The 18214-nt window shown below is 43.7% G+C and overlaps 1 protein-coding gene across 6 annotated transcripts in view; it reads left to right on the top strand.

The window, feature by feature from the left end:
• The first annotated feature begins 3214 nt into the window (after positions 1–3214).
• LOC101614787 (sarcolemma associated protein) overlaps positions 3215–18214 on the top strand; it is a 168442-nt gene continuing 153442 nt past the window's right edge. For all 6 annotated transcript variants that reach the window (XM_004661312.2, XM_045136195.1, XM_045136194.1 and 3 more), the window contains exon 1: positions 3215–3423. In XM_004661312.2, the coding sequence (XP_004661369.1) occupies positions 3226–3423 (198 nt within the window). In that variant the 5' untranslated portion in view covers positions 3215–3225. The remainder of the gene's footprint in view (positions 3424–18214) is intronic.

The raw sequence follows: 18214 nt of genomic DNA, 5'->3' as shown, positions 1-18214 counted from the left end.
TTAAGTAATATACTATTTACAGTTGTTGAATGGTAATGCCATGTTTTGATTCTGAGGCCTTGACATTTATTAATTTTTTTTTTTTTTGAGGTAGGGTTTCACTCTAGCTGAAGCTGTTTTGAAAATCACTATGTAATCTCAGAGTGGCCACAAACTCTTGGAGATCCTTCTACTTCTGCCTCCCGGGTGCTAGGATTAAAGGTGTGCACCACCACATCCAGTTCAACATGTCTTTATTGTACTAGGATAAAGCCCCTTGAACACAGTAGTTACTCAATATATGTGCTAAAAGGATGAGAAGCCTGTAAAATATGTAAGGTCTTGGTCCTGCCTACCTAGCATGTGTATGGCCCTGAGTTTAATCTCATACACATTCACACAGAGGGGTTAAGGTCTTCATAGTACAATGCCTATTTTCTCCAGATTTGCTTTGTGCTGGCCCTGCTTCATTCTCTCATGAGTAACAGTATGTAATTTTCATTCACACATTAAATATTTACTTAGTCACCATGCCAGGCACATTGATGTACTGTTTTAAACAGCCTGATTTCACTACTTGCTATCCCTCTCCTAGAAATTTATTAAGCCATTCAGCAAATACTGTATTTACTGACTGTCCTACCTGTCTTCATTCAGCTTACCTGGTAAAGAAAAGTTTAGGTGACCCTCCCCGCCCCTCTTTATTTTGGTTTTGTAACCTGGACTTCACTATGTAGTCTTAGGCTGGCCTTGCACTTTCGGTGCTTCTCCTACTTCTATCTCCCAAGTGCTGGGATTGAAGATCGCTACCCCGCCCTGCTTGATAGTTATGAATTATTACCTCCATGTTATAGAAGAGAAAAAGAGGCCTGACAAAGTTTAGAGACTTGTCCAAGGTCACTGTAGCCAGTTGTCACAGGAATGTTAAGAATGAACACTGATTCTACATTATTAAGATTCTGTCCAACCTTGCCTTGAGGCTTGTTTTGAGGCAGGATTTCACTCTAGCCCTGGCTGACTTGGAACTCACTCTGTATTCCCGGGCTAGCCTCTGACTCACTCCTTGAAGTATTTATTTATTTATTTATTTTTAATTTTTTTTAGGTAGGGTTTCACTCTGGTCCAGGCTGACCTGGAATTCACTATGTAGTCTCAGGGTGGCCTCGAACTCACAGCTATCCTCCTACCTCTGCCTCCGGAGTGCTGGGATTAAAGGCGCGTGCGCGCCATGCCAGGTTAGGACTGACGTTGAAAACGGGATGCAGGAACTGAGAGTTTTCTTCTAGAGCCAAACACCAAGAATTGAGCAGAAGGATGATCTTCGTGTTGTCAAAATCTACATAAATTGTGGAGTTTGGTGACTCACTCATAGGGCGGCTGTGGGTGACTGAGTTGCCCGGAGCTACGATCGCTAGTAACTAACATCTCATTTGCCTGCCTGTTTTCTTCGTCTGTGCCTATTTTAGTGAGAACCCTAGCGAAATAAATTCAGTAAAAGTTGAAACGTCGGTAAGAAGGTAAGACCGGAAGTTGACACCGTTTGTTGACTTAAACATCCCTTCAATTATTCCCTTGCCCTTAACCAAAATGGTCGTTTTGAGGTGGTTCTGCGGTTTGAAGCCCCTGCCCTTAGTAAAGATGGCGTCCAGAGCTTCATTCCAAATAAAGCCCCCGCCCTCTTTCCAGCCCACGTCAAACATGGTTTCCGCCGCGTCTCTCACGTGACCTCCCCGGGACTACGGCACGCGAGACGTGGGGGGGTGGGGGTAGGAGGGTCCTTGGAAAGGGTGCGCGTTCCCGTGGCGGTGCACCGGGGTAGGTTTCAGTCAGAGTCACTATGGCGGCCGGCGCTGGCAAGGTAAGCTGAGGCGGTGGCGGCGGCTGAAGCAGAGACGACGGTGGAGGCCAAAGAAGGCAGGAGCGGGCGTGACGTCCCAGATTCCCATCGCTTGCTTAAGGAGAGGTCGACGGAGGTCGTGGCCGGTGGCGGCGTACTGGCTGAAGAGGGCGAGGGCTGAGGCGAGCGGGCACCAACTCCTGACGGCCGTTTGTTTTCGCGTTTCTCCTCCCACCAGGTCGGAAAGTTTCCTGCGCGGTCGGGCATTGCCTGGGCTTTTTTTTTTTTTTTTTTTTTTTTTGCCGCACTGGCCTCGAGGGGTGGAGGCTGCGGCGGACCCAGCCCCGGGGCCTCAAGGCCTCTCTTCTCTCGTTTTCAACCTCCGGGAGCCGGCGTCCCTGAGATGCGACCCTCCGGGAGACGACGGTCCTGACGGGATGTGGCCCGTGTGCTGAGAGGCAGCAGCGGAACCCAAAGGGACACAAGCCATCAACTTCCCGCCGGCCGGGACTCTTCCGAGAGCTCGCCCTGCCCTTGGAGCGGGGGAATCGCCGGACGGGTGGGGGACGACGACGACGACGATACAGACAACCGGCCGCCAAGGTGCTTCCGTGGAACCGCGCGACTCGGCGGCCCCTGGGCTCCGAGCTCGAGCCGGCCGGGGACACCCCTTTCCTTGCCTTGCCACTCCCGGGCGGCCTGCACGCGACGGCGGCGGCGGCGGCGGCGGCGGCGGCCATGCAGCTCGCCCCGCCGTCCCTCTAAGACCCCCCCCCAACTCCCCGTCGGTGGTGGTCGTCCTGGTCGCTGGTGTCTCCACGTCCGAGGTCCGTGCGGACCGGCCGGCTGCTGTTACCCGGAGCTCCTAGGTTCCACCTTCCTTTCCTTCGGGCTGCGCCGAACCGACGACCCCGCTTTTCTCTCTCTCTTCATGCTGCAGTGCCGCCGCAACGTTTCCGCTACCGAGGAGGGGGAGAAGCGGTCACCATCTCCCGGAGAGACCCAAGAATTGTTCTGTTGTGACAACTCATCTGCGTGGACACCTCCACCGTGCCCAAACTGTCGTCTTCCAGGAGTTTTCTTAGCCCAATGTTTGAGCTTTTCCTTCCCAGGGAAGATGGATTGAAAGCTGCTGGTTGGGGGACTTTGTGTGGCCCGGGAGCTCCTGCTGCTGCTGTGTTTTAACAGGACACGATGGGGCTGGCTCATCTTCCCTCCCAAGTGAAGAGTTGTTGTTGATGTCCACTGGTTATGCGTAGACAATGTGCTGTTTGTTTTAATTTACAAATTCTGGGGGGATAAGTGGGGAGATAAGTATTTTGTTTTTTGTCAAGAGCATTGGGAACCTGGAGGAGAAACGTCTCATTGTCCCCTGGTAGGAGAGATAAACCCTCTCCAGTCTGTCCTCGATGCCGTCAGCCTTGGCCATCTTCACTTGCCGCCCGAACTCGCACCCGTTTCAGGAGCGTCATGTCTACCTGGACGAGCCCATCAAGATCGGCCGCTCGGTGGCACGCTGTCGACCGGCTCAGAATAATGCCACCTTTGATTGCAAAGTGCTGTCAAGGAACCATGCCCTCGTCTGGTTTGATCACAAGACGAATAAGGTAATGGCACTCCGGTTGTCTAACAATCTTTGTTTTTTTCTTTTTTTTTTTTCTTTTTCCTTTCCCCCTGTGAGGGAGGCATTTTGTGTGCAGGGTGCCAGGGACACTTTTTACTTAGACAATGAACTTTTTTTTGTGTGCCTGATTCTAGTGGAAATTTAATTGAGGTGGTTGAATGGAAAACAGAGAAGGTATTGTCATTAAATACCTCCGAAGAGCAATGGCATCTTAATCATTTGGTCATGCCCAGTGAAATCCCAAACCCTTATTCATTTAGGAAAACTAGATAGTGAAACTTGGTCTCTTGCTGTCTTTTTTTTTTTTTTTTTTTAAAACAAGGTGAATCTACACAGTTCAGTGCTTGATTAAGCAAGGAGAGGTGCCCAAAGTAATGCTGGGAATCTGTGACCACTGTCACACTGGGCTCAAGTGTCCTAATGGTGAAATGTAGTTACCACATAGCTTTTAGTTGAGTTCAGTTCAGAGCCTTGCTGGTAGGATAATCACTGTGTAACCTTATTATATATTTTTTTGAAAGGTATGAAACATTTGACATGGGTGGAATAATTTGTAATAATTAAAGGCAACTTAAGTAAGAGTGTAATTTTACTTCAGAGTTTTGTTTATAAGCAGGAAAAACATACTTAATTCGTACTTACAGGGAGATATTAAAAAATATAATGTTAACTTATTTTATTATTTATTGTTTATTATTAACTTATTTTCTGAAATTATATCCAGTAGTATGACTTACAGCATTACTTAAAATAAGATCATTTTTCACTTTTTAAGCCATTTTAGCATGCTTATGTTGGCACTGTAATTTGCTTGTGTGCTTATATTTTGAGAAATCTGAGATCTATTTCTTTCTTTTTTAATTCTGTGTGCATGGAGAGTATAGATCTCATCCTTGTCCGTAAAAACCTAAGGTTTTGGTTGAACTACTGAGTTAATTCCAAGTTAAAGTAAGTTATATAAGACTAACAGGAATATCTCCAGATTTGTCTCCTGACTCTTTGCTCCCCTTTCTGAGTGACATGATTAAGTCTTAAAAGAATTTTTCTCCAGGAATGCTGTTTTGAAATGAAAGAAATTTGAGCCTCAAAAGAGGAAACAATACTTCTGAAGCCACGGAATTAAGGAATTATTAAACATACTACCTTTTAGAGCTAGGAGGAAAAGATTGCCCAAGTGCTGTGTGCTTGCATAATACCTGTTACCTACTCTGTGTAGGATGAGAACTGAAAAGTATGTTAATTTTTCCTGTGTAACACCAGATGCTTTTTTTTCTTTAAAAAAAACCTGTGGAACAGATTTTCTTTCTCCCTGAAAGCTAACATTTGGTTTCCTCAAAGACTTGATAGATTCCCTGTAATCCTGTAAAATGACTATTCTTAGAGGCTGTATTGAATTCAAACATCACTTTACTACTGTCTTAACACAGCTAGCTGTTAAATTTTTACTTTTCTATGTCCCCAAGGAGCTGTTAGGACCAGCCTAATCAGACAGTGCTTGTAGTACATGCTTTGCAAATGCACTTTCCTTGCATTCAGTACTCAAAGTAGACTCAATTTTTTTCTCTTTCAAAAATAGTGCCTGGTGACCTGGTGCACACCTGTAATCTCAGCCTAGGAAGGACTACTTCAAATTTGAGGATAGCCTGGGCGACATGAGTTCAAGGCTAGCCTGGGATACATAGTGAAACCCTGTCTCAAAAAACAGAGGAGGTTGGGAAGGGAAAGAAGAGGACAGGGAGAAAGTGGAGGTGGAAAGGACTTACCGAAGACTGAACTTTGAAGGGTAGACTAGTTTATTTCTACCGTGAATGTTTTTTCCTTTTGCTCTATTAGCTAAGATAACACTCAGGATTTCAGGGTATGTGTTTTCTATGTATAGAGGTTATATTTTATGTGTAGGTATAATCACTATTTTCCTATCTAATCTTTTCCTTTTTTTTTTTTTGTTTTTCGAAGTAGGGTCTCACTGTAGCCCAGGCTGACCAGGAATTCACTATGGAGTCTCAGGGTGGCCTTGAACTCCAGCGATCCTCCTACCTCTGCCTCCCGAGTGCTGGGTAATCTTTTTTTTATTGTTTTGCTTTCTGAAGTAGGGTCTTGTTCTAGTCCAGGCTGGACTGAAATTCACTTTGTAGTCTCAGAGTGGTCTTGAACTTTTGTTGATCCTCCTACCTCTGCCTCCAAGTGCTGGGATTAAAAAGGCATGCACCAAAATGCTGGCCCTATCTCACTCTGGCCCATGCTGATCTGGAACTATGTATTCTCAGGGTGGCCTCAGACTCATGGAGATCCTCCTACCTCTGACCCTGGAGTTCTGGGATTAAAGGTGTGCGCCACTACGCCCAGCTTTGGCTGTTGCTTTTATTTACTTGACAGAGGGAGAGAGACTGGGAACACCAGGACCTCTAGGGACTGTAAACAAACTCTAGATGCATGCGCCATCTTGTGCGTATGGTTTACATGGGTACTGGGGAATTGAACCTGGGTCCTTTGGCTTTGCAAGCAAGTGCCTTAATTGCTAAGCCATCTCTTCAGCCCCCTATCTAATTTTCTAAAAATAGTCTGTTAGAGCTTGCCTTGTGATCAAATTATTTTAGGAATTAACTGTTAATTTTTGGGTTTGTACAAACTTGTTTTTTGTTTTTTTGAAGTAGGGTTTTGCTGTAGCCCAGGTATGTAGTCTCAGGGTGGCCTCGAACTCACAACGAACCTCCTACCTCTGCCTCCCTCCTGAGTGCTGGGATTAATGGCATGCGCCATTACCAGGCTGGGCTATTTTTTTTTTTTTTTTTTGAGGTGGGGTCTTGCTTTAACCCAGGCTGACCTTGAATTCACTGTGTAGTGTAGTTTCAGGGTGGCCTCGAACTCACAGAGATCCTCCTACCTCTGCCTCCCGAGTGCTGGGATTAAAGGTGTGTGCCACCACGCCTGGCTTATTTTATTATTTTTATTTTTGAGAGAGACAGAGAGAGCAAGAGAATGGGCACGCTAGGGCCTTTCAGCTGCTGTGAGTGAACTCCAGATGTGTGCACCCCCTTGTGTGCATGTGTGACATTGCACACTTGTGTCACTTGTGTCTGGGCTGTGTGGGACTTGGAGATTTGAACAAGATTTAGCTTTCACAGGCAAGCACCTTAAAACCTGTAAGCCATCTTTCCAGCCCACATTAAAAAAAAATACTTCATTCATTTATTTGAAGGGGTGGAGAGAGAGAGGCAGAGGCAAGTAGAGAATGGGCACTCCAGGGCCTCTAGCCACTGCAAATGAACTCCAGATGCATGTGCCACCTTGTGCATCTGGCTTTATGTGGGTGCTGGAAAATGGAATGTGGGTCCTTTTGCTTCGCAGGCAAGCACCTTCACCACCACCAAGCGGTCTCTCCAACTCTAGACAAACATTTTTTATTGAGCATATATTCTGTGCCAGACACTGAGAGATATCTCAGTATCTGTAAACAGATTCCAGATGCATGCATCACTGTGCATCTGGCTTTATGAGGGTACTGGGGAATCAAACTGAGATTGTTAGGCTTTGCAACAAGTGCCTTGTCCATGCCTGGCATAGTTTACTTTCTTTAATATGATGAAGTAATTTAAAAATAGAAATGAATGAAGTTGATAACTTTGTCCCAGTAGGCATTTTGCCTGGGAGGTCAGAAACTGAAGTGTGTACTATGCTCCTTGGTTGACTTTGTAGGTGATTTATAGCCTGCATTGACCATTGTAAAATGCCCTTTGAAAGCTGCAAGAGCTGGGCATGGTAGTGCGCACCTTAATCATAGCACTGCTTGCAAATAAATAAATAAAGGAAGAAAGAAAGGAGAGGTAGAACGATTGCTGTGTGTTCAGTGACAGTCTGGAACTACAAAGTGAGTCCCAGGTCAGCTTGGGCTAGTGTGAGATTCTACCTTAAAACAAAACAAACAAAAAAGCTGGGAGAAATAATAGACACTTGAAATTTAAAAAAAAATTGTAATAAGGTTTCATGCTGTTGTCCCAGTTGGCCTTGAACTCAAGGCAGTTCTTGTACCTCAACCTCCCAAGTGTTGGTATTATAGGCATGAACTGCCATGCTTGGCTACTAGAAACTTCTTGATTATTCAAATAGTACATGTACATTTTAGAAAATTCGCAAAACATTGGCAGATTGAAATTTAGGTGACACTATTTTGGTTTGGTTTTGAAGTTCACTTGGAATTTATTAAGTAATTGAGACTGTATATATAGATATGTAAGTGATACTTAAAAAAATTATTTTTTCAAGGTAGGGTCTCACTGTAGTCCAGGTTGATCTGGAATCGAACTCTCAGCGATTGTCCTACCTCTGCCTCCTGAGTGCTGGGATAAAGGCATGCACCACCATGTCCAGCTTCGGGTTTAATATTTTATTTATTTGCAAGTAGAGAGAGAGAGAGAGAGAGGGTGGAGGAAGGAATGGATATGCCAGGGCCTCCAGCCACTGCATTTGAACTCCTGATGCATGTACCACTTTGTACATCTAGCTTTACTTGGGTCCTAGGGAATCAAACTTGGGTCATTAGGTTTTGCAGGCAAGTGCCTTTATCCATTGAGCTATCTTTCCAGCTCTTAATCTTTCACTTTATGCAAAGGTGCTACCGAACAAGAGGATATATCCATGATTACACAGAAGGTAGCCTAAAAGGACTTGTGATTTGGATGGGCCTATTTGACACTTTGGAGAATTGGTGGCAGGCTAGTATTTGATACAGTAGTCTTTGGTCTCATTATAATTTATTTACTAATGGTTGTCAGCTGACATAATAGTCTTCCACTTTTTAAAATTAATTAATTAATTTTTTTGAGGTCGGGTCTCTGTCTAACCCATGCTGACCTGGAATTCACTATGTAGTCTCAGGGTGGCCTTAAACTTCATGGAGATCCTCCTACCTCTGCCTCCCAAGTGCTGGGATTAAAGAAGGCATGTGCCACCACATGGGCTTAATGTTTGCACACCTGTTTTGTCATAATGTGTTTTATTGCAGGGGATTGTCATGAGAGGGGAAGGAGATGGCCACTGGTTAGAAGTGATTATTTCTTTCTGGATGCTTCTATATTGGATAAAGGGGGTGATTATACATCTTGAAAACAGTTGAGTGAGAGAAGGAAATGTATGTGTTCAAATCACAAGAAGGTGTTGAGTTAGACATTAAAATTGGAGTGGATATATATATAAGTAAATAAAAATGTCTTTGTTGTTTTTAAGGGGGTGTGGTAGAGTAAGACTACAGAATGATGCCAGGTCAGCATGGGCTAGAGTGAGACCCTACCTCAACCAAACCAAGCCAAAACAACAAAAAAGGGCCAAGGACTGAAGAGATGACTCAGTGGTTAAGGTGCTTGCCTGTAAAGCCTAAGGACCCCAGTTGGATTTCCCAGTACCCAGGTAAATCCAGATGCAGTGGCACATGCATCTGGAGTTCATTTGCAAGGGTAGAGGCCCTGGTGTGCCCATTCTCTCTCTGCTTGCAAATAAATAATTTATTTTTTTAAAGCCCAAAGTTTGAACAAACCTTCCCTCTTCCAAATGCCACAGAAACTGGAGTGTTCTGGAGAGCACCTATGGATGAACAGCATCCTTACTGTGTGATTAGTGGTGCTTTTGTGTTTGTGCTGACTTGTAATGGATGATTAGACCACAGAGGGGAAGGCTTCTGCTTCATGTGTCTGTTTCTTGATATTTTGTAAAGGCGTTCTTGTATAAAGTTGTTGTTTTTTTCTGCCCCTCCACCCACCCAGGTAGGGTCTCACTCTAGCCTAAGCTGATCTGGAATTCACTATGTAGTCTTAAGGCTGGCCTTGAACTCACGGGGAGCCTCCTATCCCAGCCTCCCTAGTGCTGGGATTAAAGGCGTGAGACACTGTGCTGGCTTGTTGTCTAAAGTGTTGGAGATAGTGTGATGGTAGGTTATGAAGGGCCTTGATTATTAACCAGGTGAAGTACATGGTCTCTTGGGTTATTAAAGGCTGAGGAGAGCTCTAAACCAGAGGTAGAGGTGTACACCTGGATAGAATCTTGGCACCAGAGGCAGAGGCAGAGGCAGAGGCAGGAGGATTACATGGGAGTTGAGGCCAGCCAGCCAGGATACATAGAAAGATCCTCTCTCTTAAAAAAAAAAAAAAGAAAAGAAAGAAAGAAAGAAAAGAAAAGAAAAGAAAAGAAAAGAAAAGAAAAGAAAAGAAAAGAAATGTGTAGCCTGGTTTGGTGACACATGTTAGTCCCAGCACTTGGAGGCAGAGGTAGGGGGATTATTGTGGATTCAAGGACAGTTTGATACTACAGAATGAGTTCCAGGTCAGCCTGGGCTACAGTGAAACCCTATCTAGAAAGAAACAAAAAAGTAAAAGGGAATGTGTGTGTGTGTGTGTGTGTGTGTGTGTGTGTGTGTGTATGTGTTACAAATTATCATTTAAGAGAAAATGATGTAACAGTGTGTAGGGTGGCCTTAGGTTAGCTTAGCTAACACTTGTGTTCTGTGTACTACCATACTTTGTTGTGAATGCTTAACTTACTTGAGTCTTAACTCTTGAGGTATGTACTTACTTTTTCCCCATGAATATGAATAAATGGAGGCATAAAGAGGTTAGGTTGGGTTAACTTGCCTGAGTTCACATAGGCTAGTAAATGGTAGAGCTGAGATTTGACCCTAGGTATTTTATTCTTTTTTTGTTTGTTTTTTTCGAGGTAGGGTCTCACTCTAGCCCAGGCTGACCTGGAATTCACTATGGAGTCTCAGGGTGGCCTCCAATTCATGGTGGTCCTCCTACTTCTGCCTCCTGATAGCTGGAGCCACCACGCCCGGCCTGTTATTCTTGACTGTAAAATGTAGAGACCAACCTCATAAACACTGTGCATCTCAAGGCTTTGCTACATTTTAAATAGGATGTGATTTTGTAAGTGCAAAGACCCAGGTTGACAGTAGAAATGAAAATGATTAAATGGCAGTGAGTAAGAAAAGATTAGTCTTAAATTAACTTTTCCATTAGGATTTCAGCAGAGAGAGAGCGAGAGAGAAGTTCTGTAAGGTTTGCCAGGTGTGATGATGCATTTATTTAATCCCAGCACTTGGGAGGCAGAGGTAGGTACTTGCTGTGAGTTTGGGGCTAGCCTGGAACTACGGACCAAATGCCATGTCAGCCTGGGCTAGAGTGAGACCCTACCTCAAAAAAAAAAAAAAAAGGAAGGTTTTTAGGGAAGGTTTCATGGATGATGGATCCATGGAGGAAATCCAAATTGTGCTCGACCTTAGGATTTAAAAAAAAGCAAAGACTGTATCCAGTCAATCGAGTGGTGAGTCATGTCCTAGGTGGAGACATTGCTTAAGAAAAGGCACAGAAGTGCCTTTGAGAGACACTAGTTTTTTTTTTGGTGGTTTTTCGAGGTAGGGTCTTGCTGTATGTAGCCCAGGAATTGCCCTGGAATTCACTATGTAGTCTAAGGGTGGCCTTAAACTAAGGCTATCCACCTACCTTTGCCTCCCAAGTGCTGGGATTAAAGGCGTGCACCACCACACCCAGCTTTTTAAAATTAATTTTTGGTTTTTATTACAGTTTTTAAAATATCTTATACTTATTTATTTATTTGACAGAGAAAGACAGAATGGGTGCACCAGGGCCTCTAGCCACTGTAAACAAACTCCAGATATGTGCGCCTCCTTGTTCCTCTGGCTAACGTGGGTCTTGGAGAACCGAACCTGGGTTCTTTGGGTTTGCAGGCAAATGCCTTAACCAGTAAGCCATCTTTCCAGCCTGGTTTTTATTACAGTTTTTTATCAGGTGGGGGAAGGAAGGAGGGAGGCGGAGAATTGGTATGCTAGGGCCTTCAGCCACTGCAGTCTTAACTCCAGAAGCTGGTGCCATCCTGTGTGCATGTGTGACCTTGTGTGCTTGTGTCCCCTTGTGTATCTGGCTTATGTGGGACCTGGAGAGTCAAACATGATCCTGAGGCCTCACAGGCAAGTGCCTTAACTGCATAGTCATCTCTCCACTCCCTAGGTGGTAGTTTTTTTTTAAGAAAATCATTTATCTGGTTGTTTTTAAAGTGTATTAATGTAAGTATGTATAGGGACTAGGTTGGATTTCCAAATCACATATGCATTTACTTCCATGTTACCTTTTTATAATAGTGGAAAATTGGTGACATATATTTTTTAAGTATTTTATTGGTATTTTATTTATTTACTTATTAGAGAGAGAGAGAGAGAAGCAGACAGAAAGAGAATGGGTATGCCAGGGCCTCTAGCCACTGCGAAGGAACTCCAGACACATGTGCCACCTCGTGCATCTGGCTTATGTGGATTGTAGAGAATGGAACCTAAGTCCCTTGGCTTTGCAAGCAAGAGCCATCTCTCTAGTGCCCAAATATTTTATTTTTATTTATTTATTTATTTGAGATAGAGAGCGAGAGCGAGCGAGCAAGAGAGAATGGGTGTATCAGGGCTTCCAGCTGCCACAAATGAACTCCAAATGCATGTGCCACCTTGACCTTTGATTTACATGGGTCTTAGGGAATTGAACCTGGGTCCTTCAGCTTTGTAGGCCAACACCTTAACTACTAAGCCATCTCTTGAGCCCTTATCTATTATTTTGAAGTCTTTTTTTTTTTTTTTTTGAGGTAGGGTCTCACTCTAGCTGAGGCTGACCTGGAATTCACTCTGTAGTCTCAGGGTGGCCTTGAACTCACTGCAATCTTCCCAAGTGCTGGGATTAAAGGTGTGTGCCACAACGCCTGGCTTGAGGTCTTTAAAAAAAATACATGCATGCATGCATACATACATATATTTGTGTGTATATATATATATATATATATATACATACATATATATATATATACACACATATACATATGTGTATATATATGTGTGTATATATATATATATATGTATGCATATCTTAAATTTTTTTTTATTAACAAGTTCCATGATTATAAAAAATATTCCATGGTAGCCGGGCGTGGTGGCACACGCCTGTGATCCCAGTACTCGGGAGTCAGAGGTAGGAGGATTGCCAAGAGTTCGGGGCCACCCTGAGACTACAGAGTGAATTCCAGGTCAGCCTGAGCCAGACTGAGACCCTACTTCAAAAAACCAAAAAAACCACAAAAGAATTCCATGGTAATACCCTCCCTCCCCCCTCTTTCCCCTTTGAAATTCCATTCTCCCCATCTTAATCAGTCTCTCTTTTATTTTGATGTCATGATCTTTTTCCTCCTGTTATGATGATCTTGTATAGGCAGTGTCAGGCCAAATATAAGGCTTGCAGTGTCCAATGTTGAGTATCTTCACTGGTGATTTCTCTTTCTCTCATTGAACTGCATGCACAATGGCTTCTTCCAGCTTTCTGTCAGCTGGTCTACATGGAGGCGGTTATCAGCTCAGTTCTAGCAGGACCTCTCATTGGCCTTGCAGCCCAAGTATGAGAAGTCTTTAGCAATAGTCTTACCATCTATTCCTGGTGGGAAACCAAGGGCCTTGGCAATGGCCTGTAATGTTTTGGGGGCATCAGGGACTTCCCTGGCCAACAACTCACTGGAACGTATCCCATCCCTGGCACTGAAAATTTTCTAGCAACAACCTGTACCTCTAAAATATATATTTTATTTATTTATTTGAGAGGAAGGAGGCAGAAAGAAAGAGGGGGAGAATGGGTGCGCCAGGGCCTCCAACCATTGCAAACGAACTCCACATGCATGTGTCCCCTTGTGCATATGGCTTTCGTGGGTCCTGGAGAATCGAACTGGGATCCTTTGGTTTTGCAGGCAAACACCTTAACTGCTAAGCCCTTTGAGGTCTTTTTGTATTCTGTCTGTGCATGGTATGTGTTCTATTGTACATGTATGGAGGTCAGGGACAACTTTTAGATTGGTCCTTACCAGTCCTGAATTTCTCATTCTGGATTCTGCCTCTGATGTTCTTTGCTGTACTTGCTTCTGAGATTCCTGGAAATTCACCTATCTTGGTGTCTTGCTGTGCTGGAATTAGCAGCTTCTGTTTATTTTATTTTATTTTGGTTTTTCAAGGTATGGTATTGCTATAGCTCAGACTGACCTGGAATCAGTAGTCTAAGGCTAGCCTCACAGTGATCTTCCTACTTTTGTCTCCCAAGTGCTGGGAGTAAAGGTGTGTGTCATCATGCTTGGCTTATTTATTTATTAAGATTTCTTTATTTATTAGAGGGAGAAAGAGAGTGAGTGAGTATGAATGGGCACGCCAGGGCCTTTAGTCACTGCAAACGAACTCCAGATGCATGTACCACCATGTGCATCTGGCTTATATGGAAGAATCGAACGTGGGTCCTTAAGCTTTATAGGCAAGCACCTTACTCACTAAGCCATCTTTCCAGCTCCCAGCTATTATTATTATTATTATTTTTTTTGAGGTAGGGTCTCATTCTAGCTCAGGCTGACCTGGAACTCACTATGTAGTCTCAGGGTGGCCTTGAACTCACAGTGATCCTCCTACCTCTGCCTCCCAAGTGCTGGGATTAAAGGTGTACGCCACTGCGCTCGTCCTGGCTATTTTTTTTTAAATTTTTATTAACATTTTCCATGATTATAAAATATATCCCATGGTAATTCCCTCCCTCTCCACCCCCACACTTTCCTGGCTATTTTTTTAAATAATATATTTTATTTATTTTTGAGTGAGAGAAAGAGGCAGATAAAGAAAGAGAATGTTAGGTATGCCAGGGCCTCCAGACACATATTTCACCTTGTGTATCTGGCTTACATGGGTACTGGGAAGTTGAACCTGTGTCCCTTAAGATACATAGGCAAAGGGCTGGGTAGATGGCTTTGTGGTTAAGGCATTTGTCTGCAAAGCCAAGGGACCTCTATTTGCTGTCCCAGGACCCACATAAGCCTGATGCACAAGGTGGCACATGCATCTGGAGTTTGTTTGCAGTGGCTAGAGGCCCTGGTGTACCCATTTTCTCCATCTCTCTGCTTCTATCTCTCTCTCAAATTAAAAAAAAAAAAAGATATATAGGCAAGTGTCTTAACCACTAAGCCATTTCTGTAGCCCTGGTTTTGGTTTTCATATCAAGATGGGTTTGGTGGTTTGATTTAGATTTCCCCCATAAAGTTAGGTGTTTTGAATGCATGTTTCCAGCTAATGGAGATTTGGGAATTGAAACCTCCTGGAGGCAGTGTATTGTTGGGGTGGACTTAAGAGTATTATAGCCACTTTCCCCTTGTCAGTGTTTGGCATACTCTCCTGCTGCTCATGCCCACCTCATGTTGGCCAGCAGGTGATGTTCACCCTCTCTCTACTCATGCCATCATTTTCTCCTGCCATCATGGAGCTTTCTCTCGAGTCTGTAAACTAAAATAAACAAGCTGGTTTTGTTTGGGTGACTTCTGCCAGCAGTGTGAACTTGACTGCAGCATTAACGTTGGTACCAGAGGAATTGGATTGCCCCTAGACACCTGATTGTGTGGCTTTTGGCCTTTCGGAGCTGATTTTTTTTCAAATTTTCATTAACAACTTCCATGATTATAAAAAATATCCCATGGCAATACCCCCTCCCCCCAGTTTTTAAACTCCATTCTCCATCATATTCCCTCCCCTTCTCAATCAGTCTTGGAGCTGATTTTTGAGAGTAATATGGAAGGATTTGAAACCTTAGCCTAAGAGATGTCTTGCAGTGCTGTAAGTAAAGCTTGATGAACTATTTTGGTCAGAGTTGAAAGACCTGAATGCAGTAAGAACTATGGATTGTGAGGTTTGGCTTGTGAGGGTGAGAAAGAACTTTGCCTGGATTGGGCTAGAAGAAGTTTGTGTGAGAGGCTTGCTGTTATGCTTGTGTCCTGAGAATTTGTACAGGGTTGCATTGTGTAGAAATGGACTGGTGTGAGCAGAGGGATATGGCACAGAAAAAAATGAAAATTTTGGGCCAAACTTCTGCAATTGTATGAGAGATTACAACCATTGAGATTGGGCTAGCTGAAGGAGAATCCTGTTCAAAGTCTGATTTATTCCCTCCTGGATTAACAAATTGGTACCCTACCTGGTATTGTGGAGCATAAGAACTGCAAGAAAAAGAGGGTCATTGAATTTGCAGCATGGTCTTGTGTTTTGGAAATGGCCATGGGCATTGTGAAGCACATTTGCTGGATGCCTGCATGGAGATCCAATGGAGCTGTTAGGATGAATAGTGGGTTGCAGAGGAGATGCAGTGGAGATGCCAGGACCACGAGATGGCTGCTAAGGAGAGCTGCTGGTCCTGGTGATGAAGTTTTCCAGGACTGTGAGTAGCCTAGTTGGAGGGGTGGAATTGGAACTCGAGACTTGTTGCTGGTTAGAATTGACTTGGAGACTTGTTACTGGCTAGAGTTGTTGAACTTGGAGCTACATTGAAATTTCTTTGCCCAGTGTCGTCTTTTGCAGTATGTTTATTCTGTGCCATTATGGCTTTTTTTGGGGGGGAGGATTCCTCAAGATAGGGTTTCACGTTAGCCTAGGCTGCCCTGGAATTTACTATGTAGGCTCATGGTGATCCTCCTGCCTCTGCCCTGCAAGTACTGAGATTAAAGGTGTGTGCCACCATGCCTGGCCATCACCAAATTTTTTTTTCTTTTTCTTTGTGTGTGTGTGTGTGTGTGTGTGTGTGTGTGTGTGTGTTATGGTTCAGTCAAAAGATCTTGAGAATATTTGAACATCATTACGATTGATAACAACTATGGGGATTTTTAAAGTTGTACTGAATGCACTGTATTTTACATTGTGGATGATTATCAGCTTTTGGGGGTCAGGGATGGAATGTGGTGATTTGTTTCAGCTGTCCCCCATAAACTTAGGTGTTAAGAATGCAGTTTCCAGCTGATGGAGATTTGGGAGTTAAAGCTTCTGGATGCAGTGTATTGTTGGGATCTGGCTTATGGGTATTATAGCCAGTTTCCCCTTGCCAGTGTTTGGCCAAAATAAACCTTTTTTTCCCCACAAGTTGCCTTTGGTCAGGTGATTTCTTCCAGCAATGTGAACCTGACTGCAACAACAGGATTGATCCTGGGTATTCACTCCAGCTTGAGTAGTAAGAACTTTTTACCCTCTGAGCCAAACCCAGTCCAGGTTTTTTTTTTTTTTTTTTTTTTTTTTTTAAATTTTGGTGCTACTGGGGATAGAATCTAGGGGCTTTTGCATCCTAGGTAAGTACTCTACCACTGAATTGTATCCCCAGCCCCTAAGTTTTCAAAAATAGGGTTCATGTACCAATCATTTTCAGTTATTTATCTTTACTCCATAGCTTAAATGCATTCTTTACCTTTTCAGGCACCTGTTTGTGTTTAAGTGGTATTTATGTTAGAGCTTAGCATCTGTTATTGTAAAGTGTCTGTCATTTAGGGTTTAAGTGAAAAGATTGTGATTAGCTCTTTAACTGGGTAAGGGGAAGCTTTGGAGTCAGGGCTTGTTATGAAGCCCAGAACTAGCTATCTAGCTTTCTCTTATTTTGTTTTTAAAAATGTATTTTATTTTTATTTATATTCGAGAGGAAAAGAGAGAGGCAGAGATAGAATGGACATACCAGGGCTGCTGCAGATGTACTCTAGAAGCATACACCACCTTGTACATCTGGCTTACATGGGTCTTGGGGAATTGAATCTGGGTCCTTTAGCTTTGCATGCTAGCGCCTTAACTGTTAACCCGTCTTTCCAGCCCTTTTTCTTTTCTTGTCTTGGCTTGGCTTGGCTTTTTTTTTTTTTTTTTTTTTTTGAGATAGGGCCTCCTGGTAGTCCAGGCTGAGTTGCAATTCACTATGTAGTATCAAGGTGGCCTCAAACTCTCCATGATCCTCCTATCTCTGCCTCCCGAGTGCTGGGATTCAAGGCGTCTACCACCATGCCCGGCTTCTTCCCTTTCCTTTTTGTAAGGTAGGGTCTTGATTTAGCCCTGGCTTTTAAGAATTATATTTTAATATTTTTATTTTTATTTATTTATTTGAGAGAGAGAAAGAGGGAGAGAGAGACAGAGTGGGCACACCAGGGCATCCAACCACTGCAAACGACTCCAGATGCATGTGCCATCTGCATCTGGCTTACATGGGTCCTGGGGACTCAAACCTGGGTCCTTTGGCTTTGCAAGCAAGTGCCTTAACTACTGAGCAGTCTCTCCAGTCCTATTTTATTTTTTACTTTTTTTTGTATTTATTTATTTGAGAGAGAAAAAGAGAGAGAGAGAATGGGTACCTAAGGGCTTCTAGCTACTGCAAAGTAACTCCAGACACATGCACCACCTTGTGTATCTGGTTTTATGGGGGTACTGGATAATTGAACCTGTATTCTTTGGCTTTTCAGGTGAGTACCTTAACTGCTAAGCCATCTCTCCAGCCCCTAGGCTATTTTTTATTATATTATTTGTGTTTTGGTATTTCACTGTAGGGTTTCAGGCTCAGACTAACCTGGAACTCACTCTGTAGCCACCGGCTGGCCTCAAACTCGTGGCAGTCCTCCCATTTTAGCCCTCTGGGATTAAAGGTGTTTCCTACCAAATTGACTCTAGCCGCTCCCTGCCCCCACAATTTTTTTTTTTTTTTTTGTTTTTCAAGGTAAGGTCTCACTGTCAACCGGGGTGGCCTTGAATTCGTGGATTCTCTTACCTCTGCCTCCCAAGTGCTGGGATTAAAGGAATGTACCACCATGCCTGACCCCTTTAATAAAATAAACAAAAAAGGGCTGGAGAGATGGATTAGTAAGTGGTTAAGGTGAATGTCTGCAAAGCCTGAGGACCTAAGTTCAATTCTCCAGGTCCCACATAAGCCACT

This window comes from Jaculus jaculus, chromosome 16 (assembly GCF_020740685.1).
Source record: "Jaculus jaculus isolate mJacJac1 chromosome 16, mJacJac1.mat.Y.cur, whole genome shotgun sequence".
NCBI classification, from domain to species: Eukaryota; Metazoa; Chordata; class Mammalia; order Rodentia; family Dipodidae; genus Jaculus; species Jaculus jaculus.
Note: the sequence above shows the minus strand (reverse complement) of the source record. Positions and strands in the feature narration are given on the sequence as shown.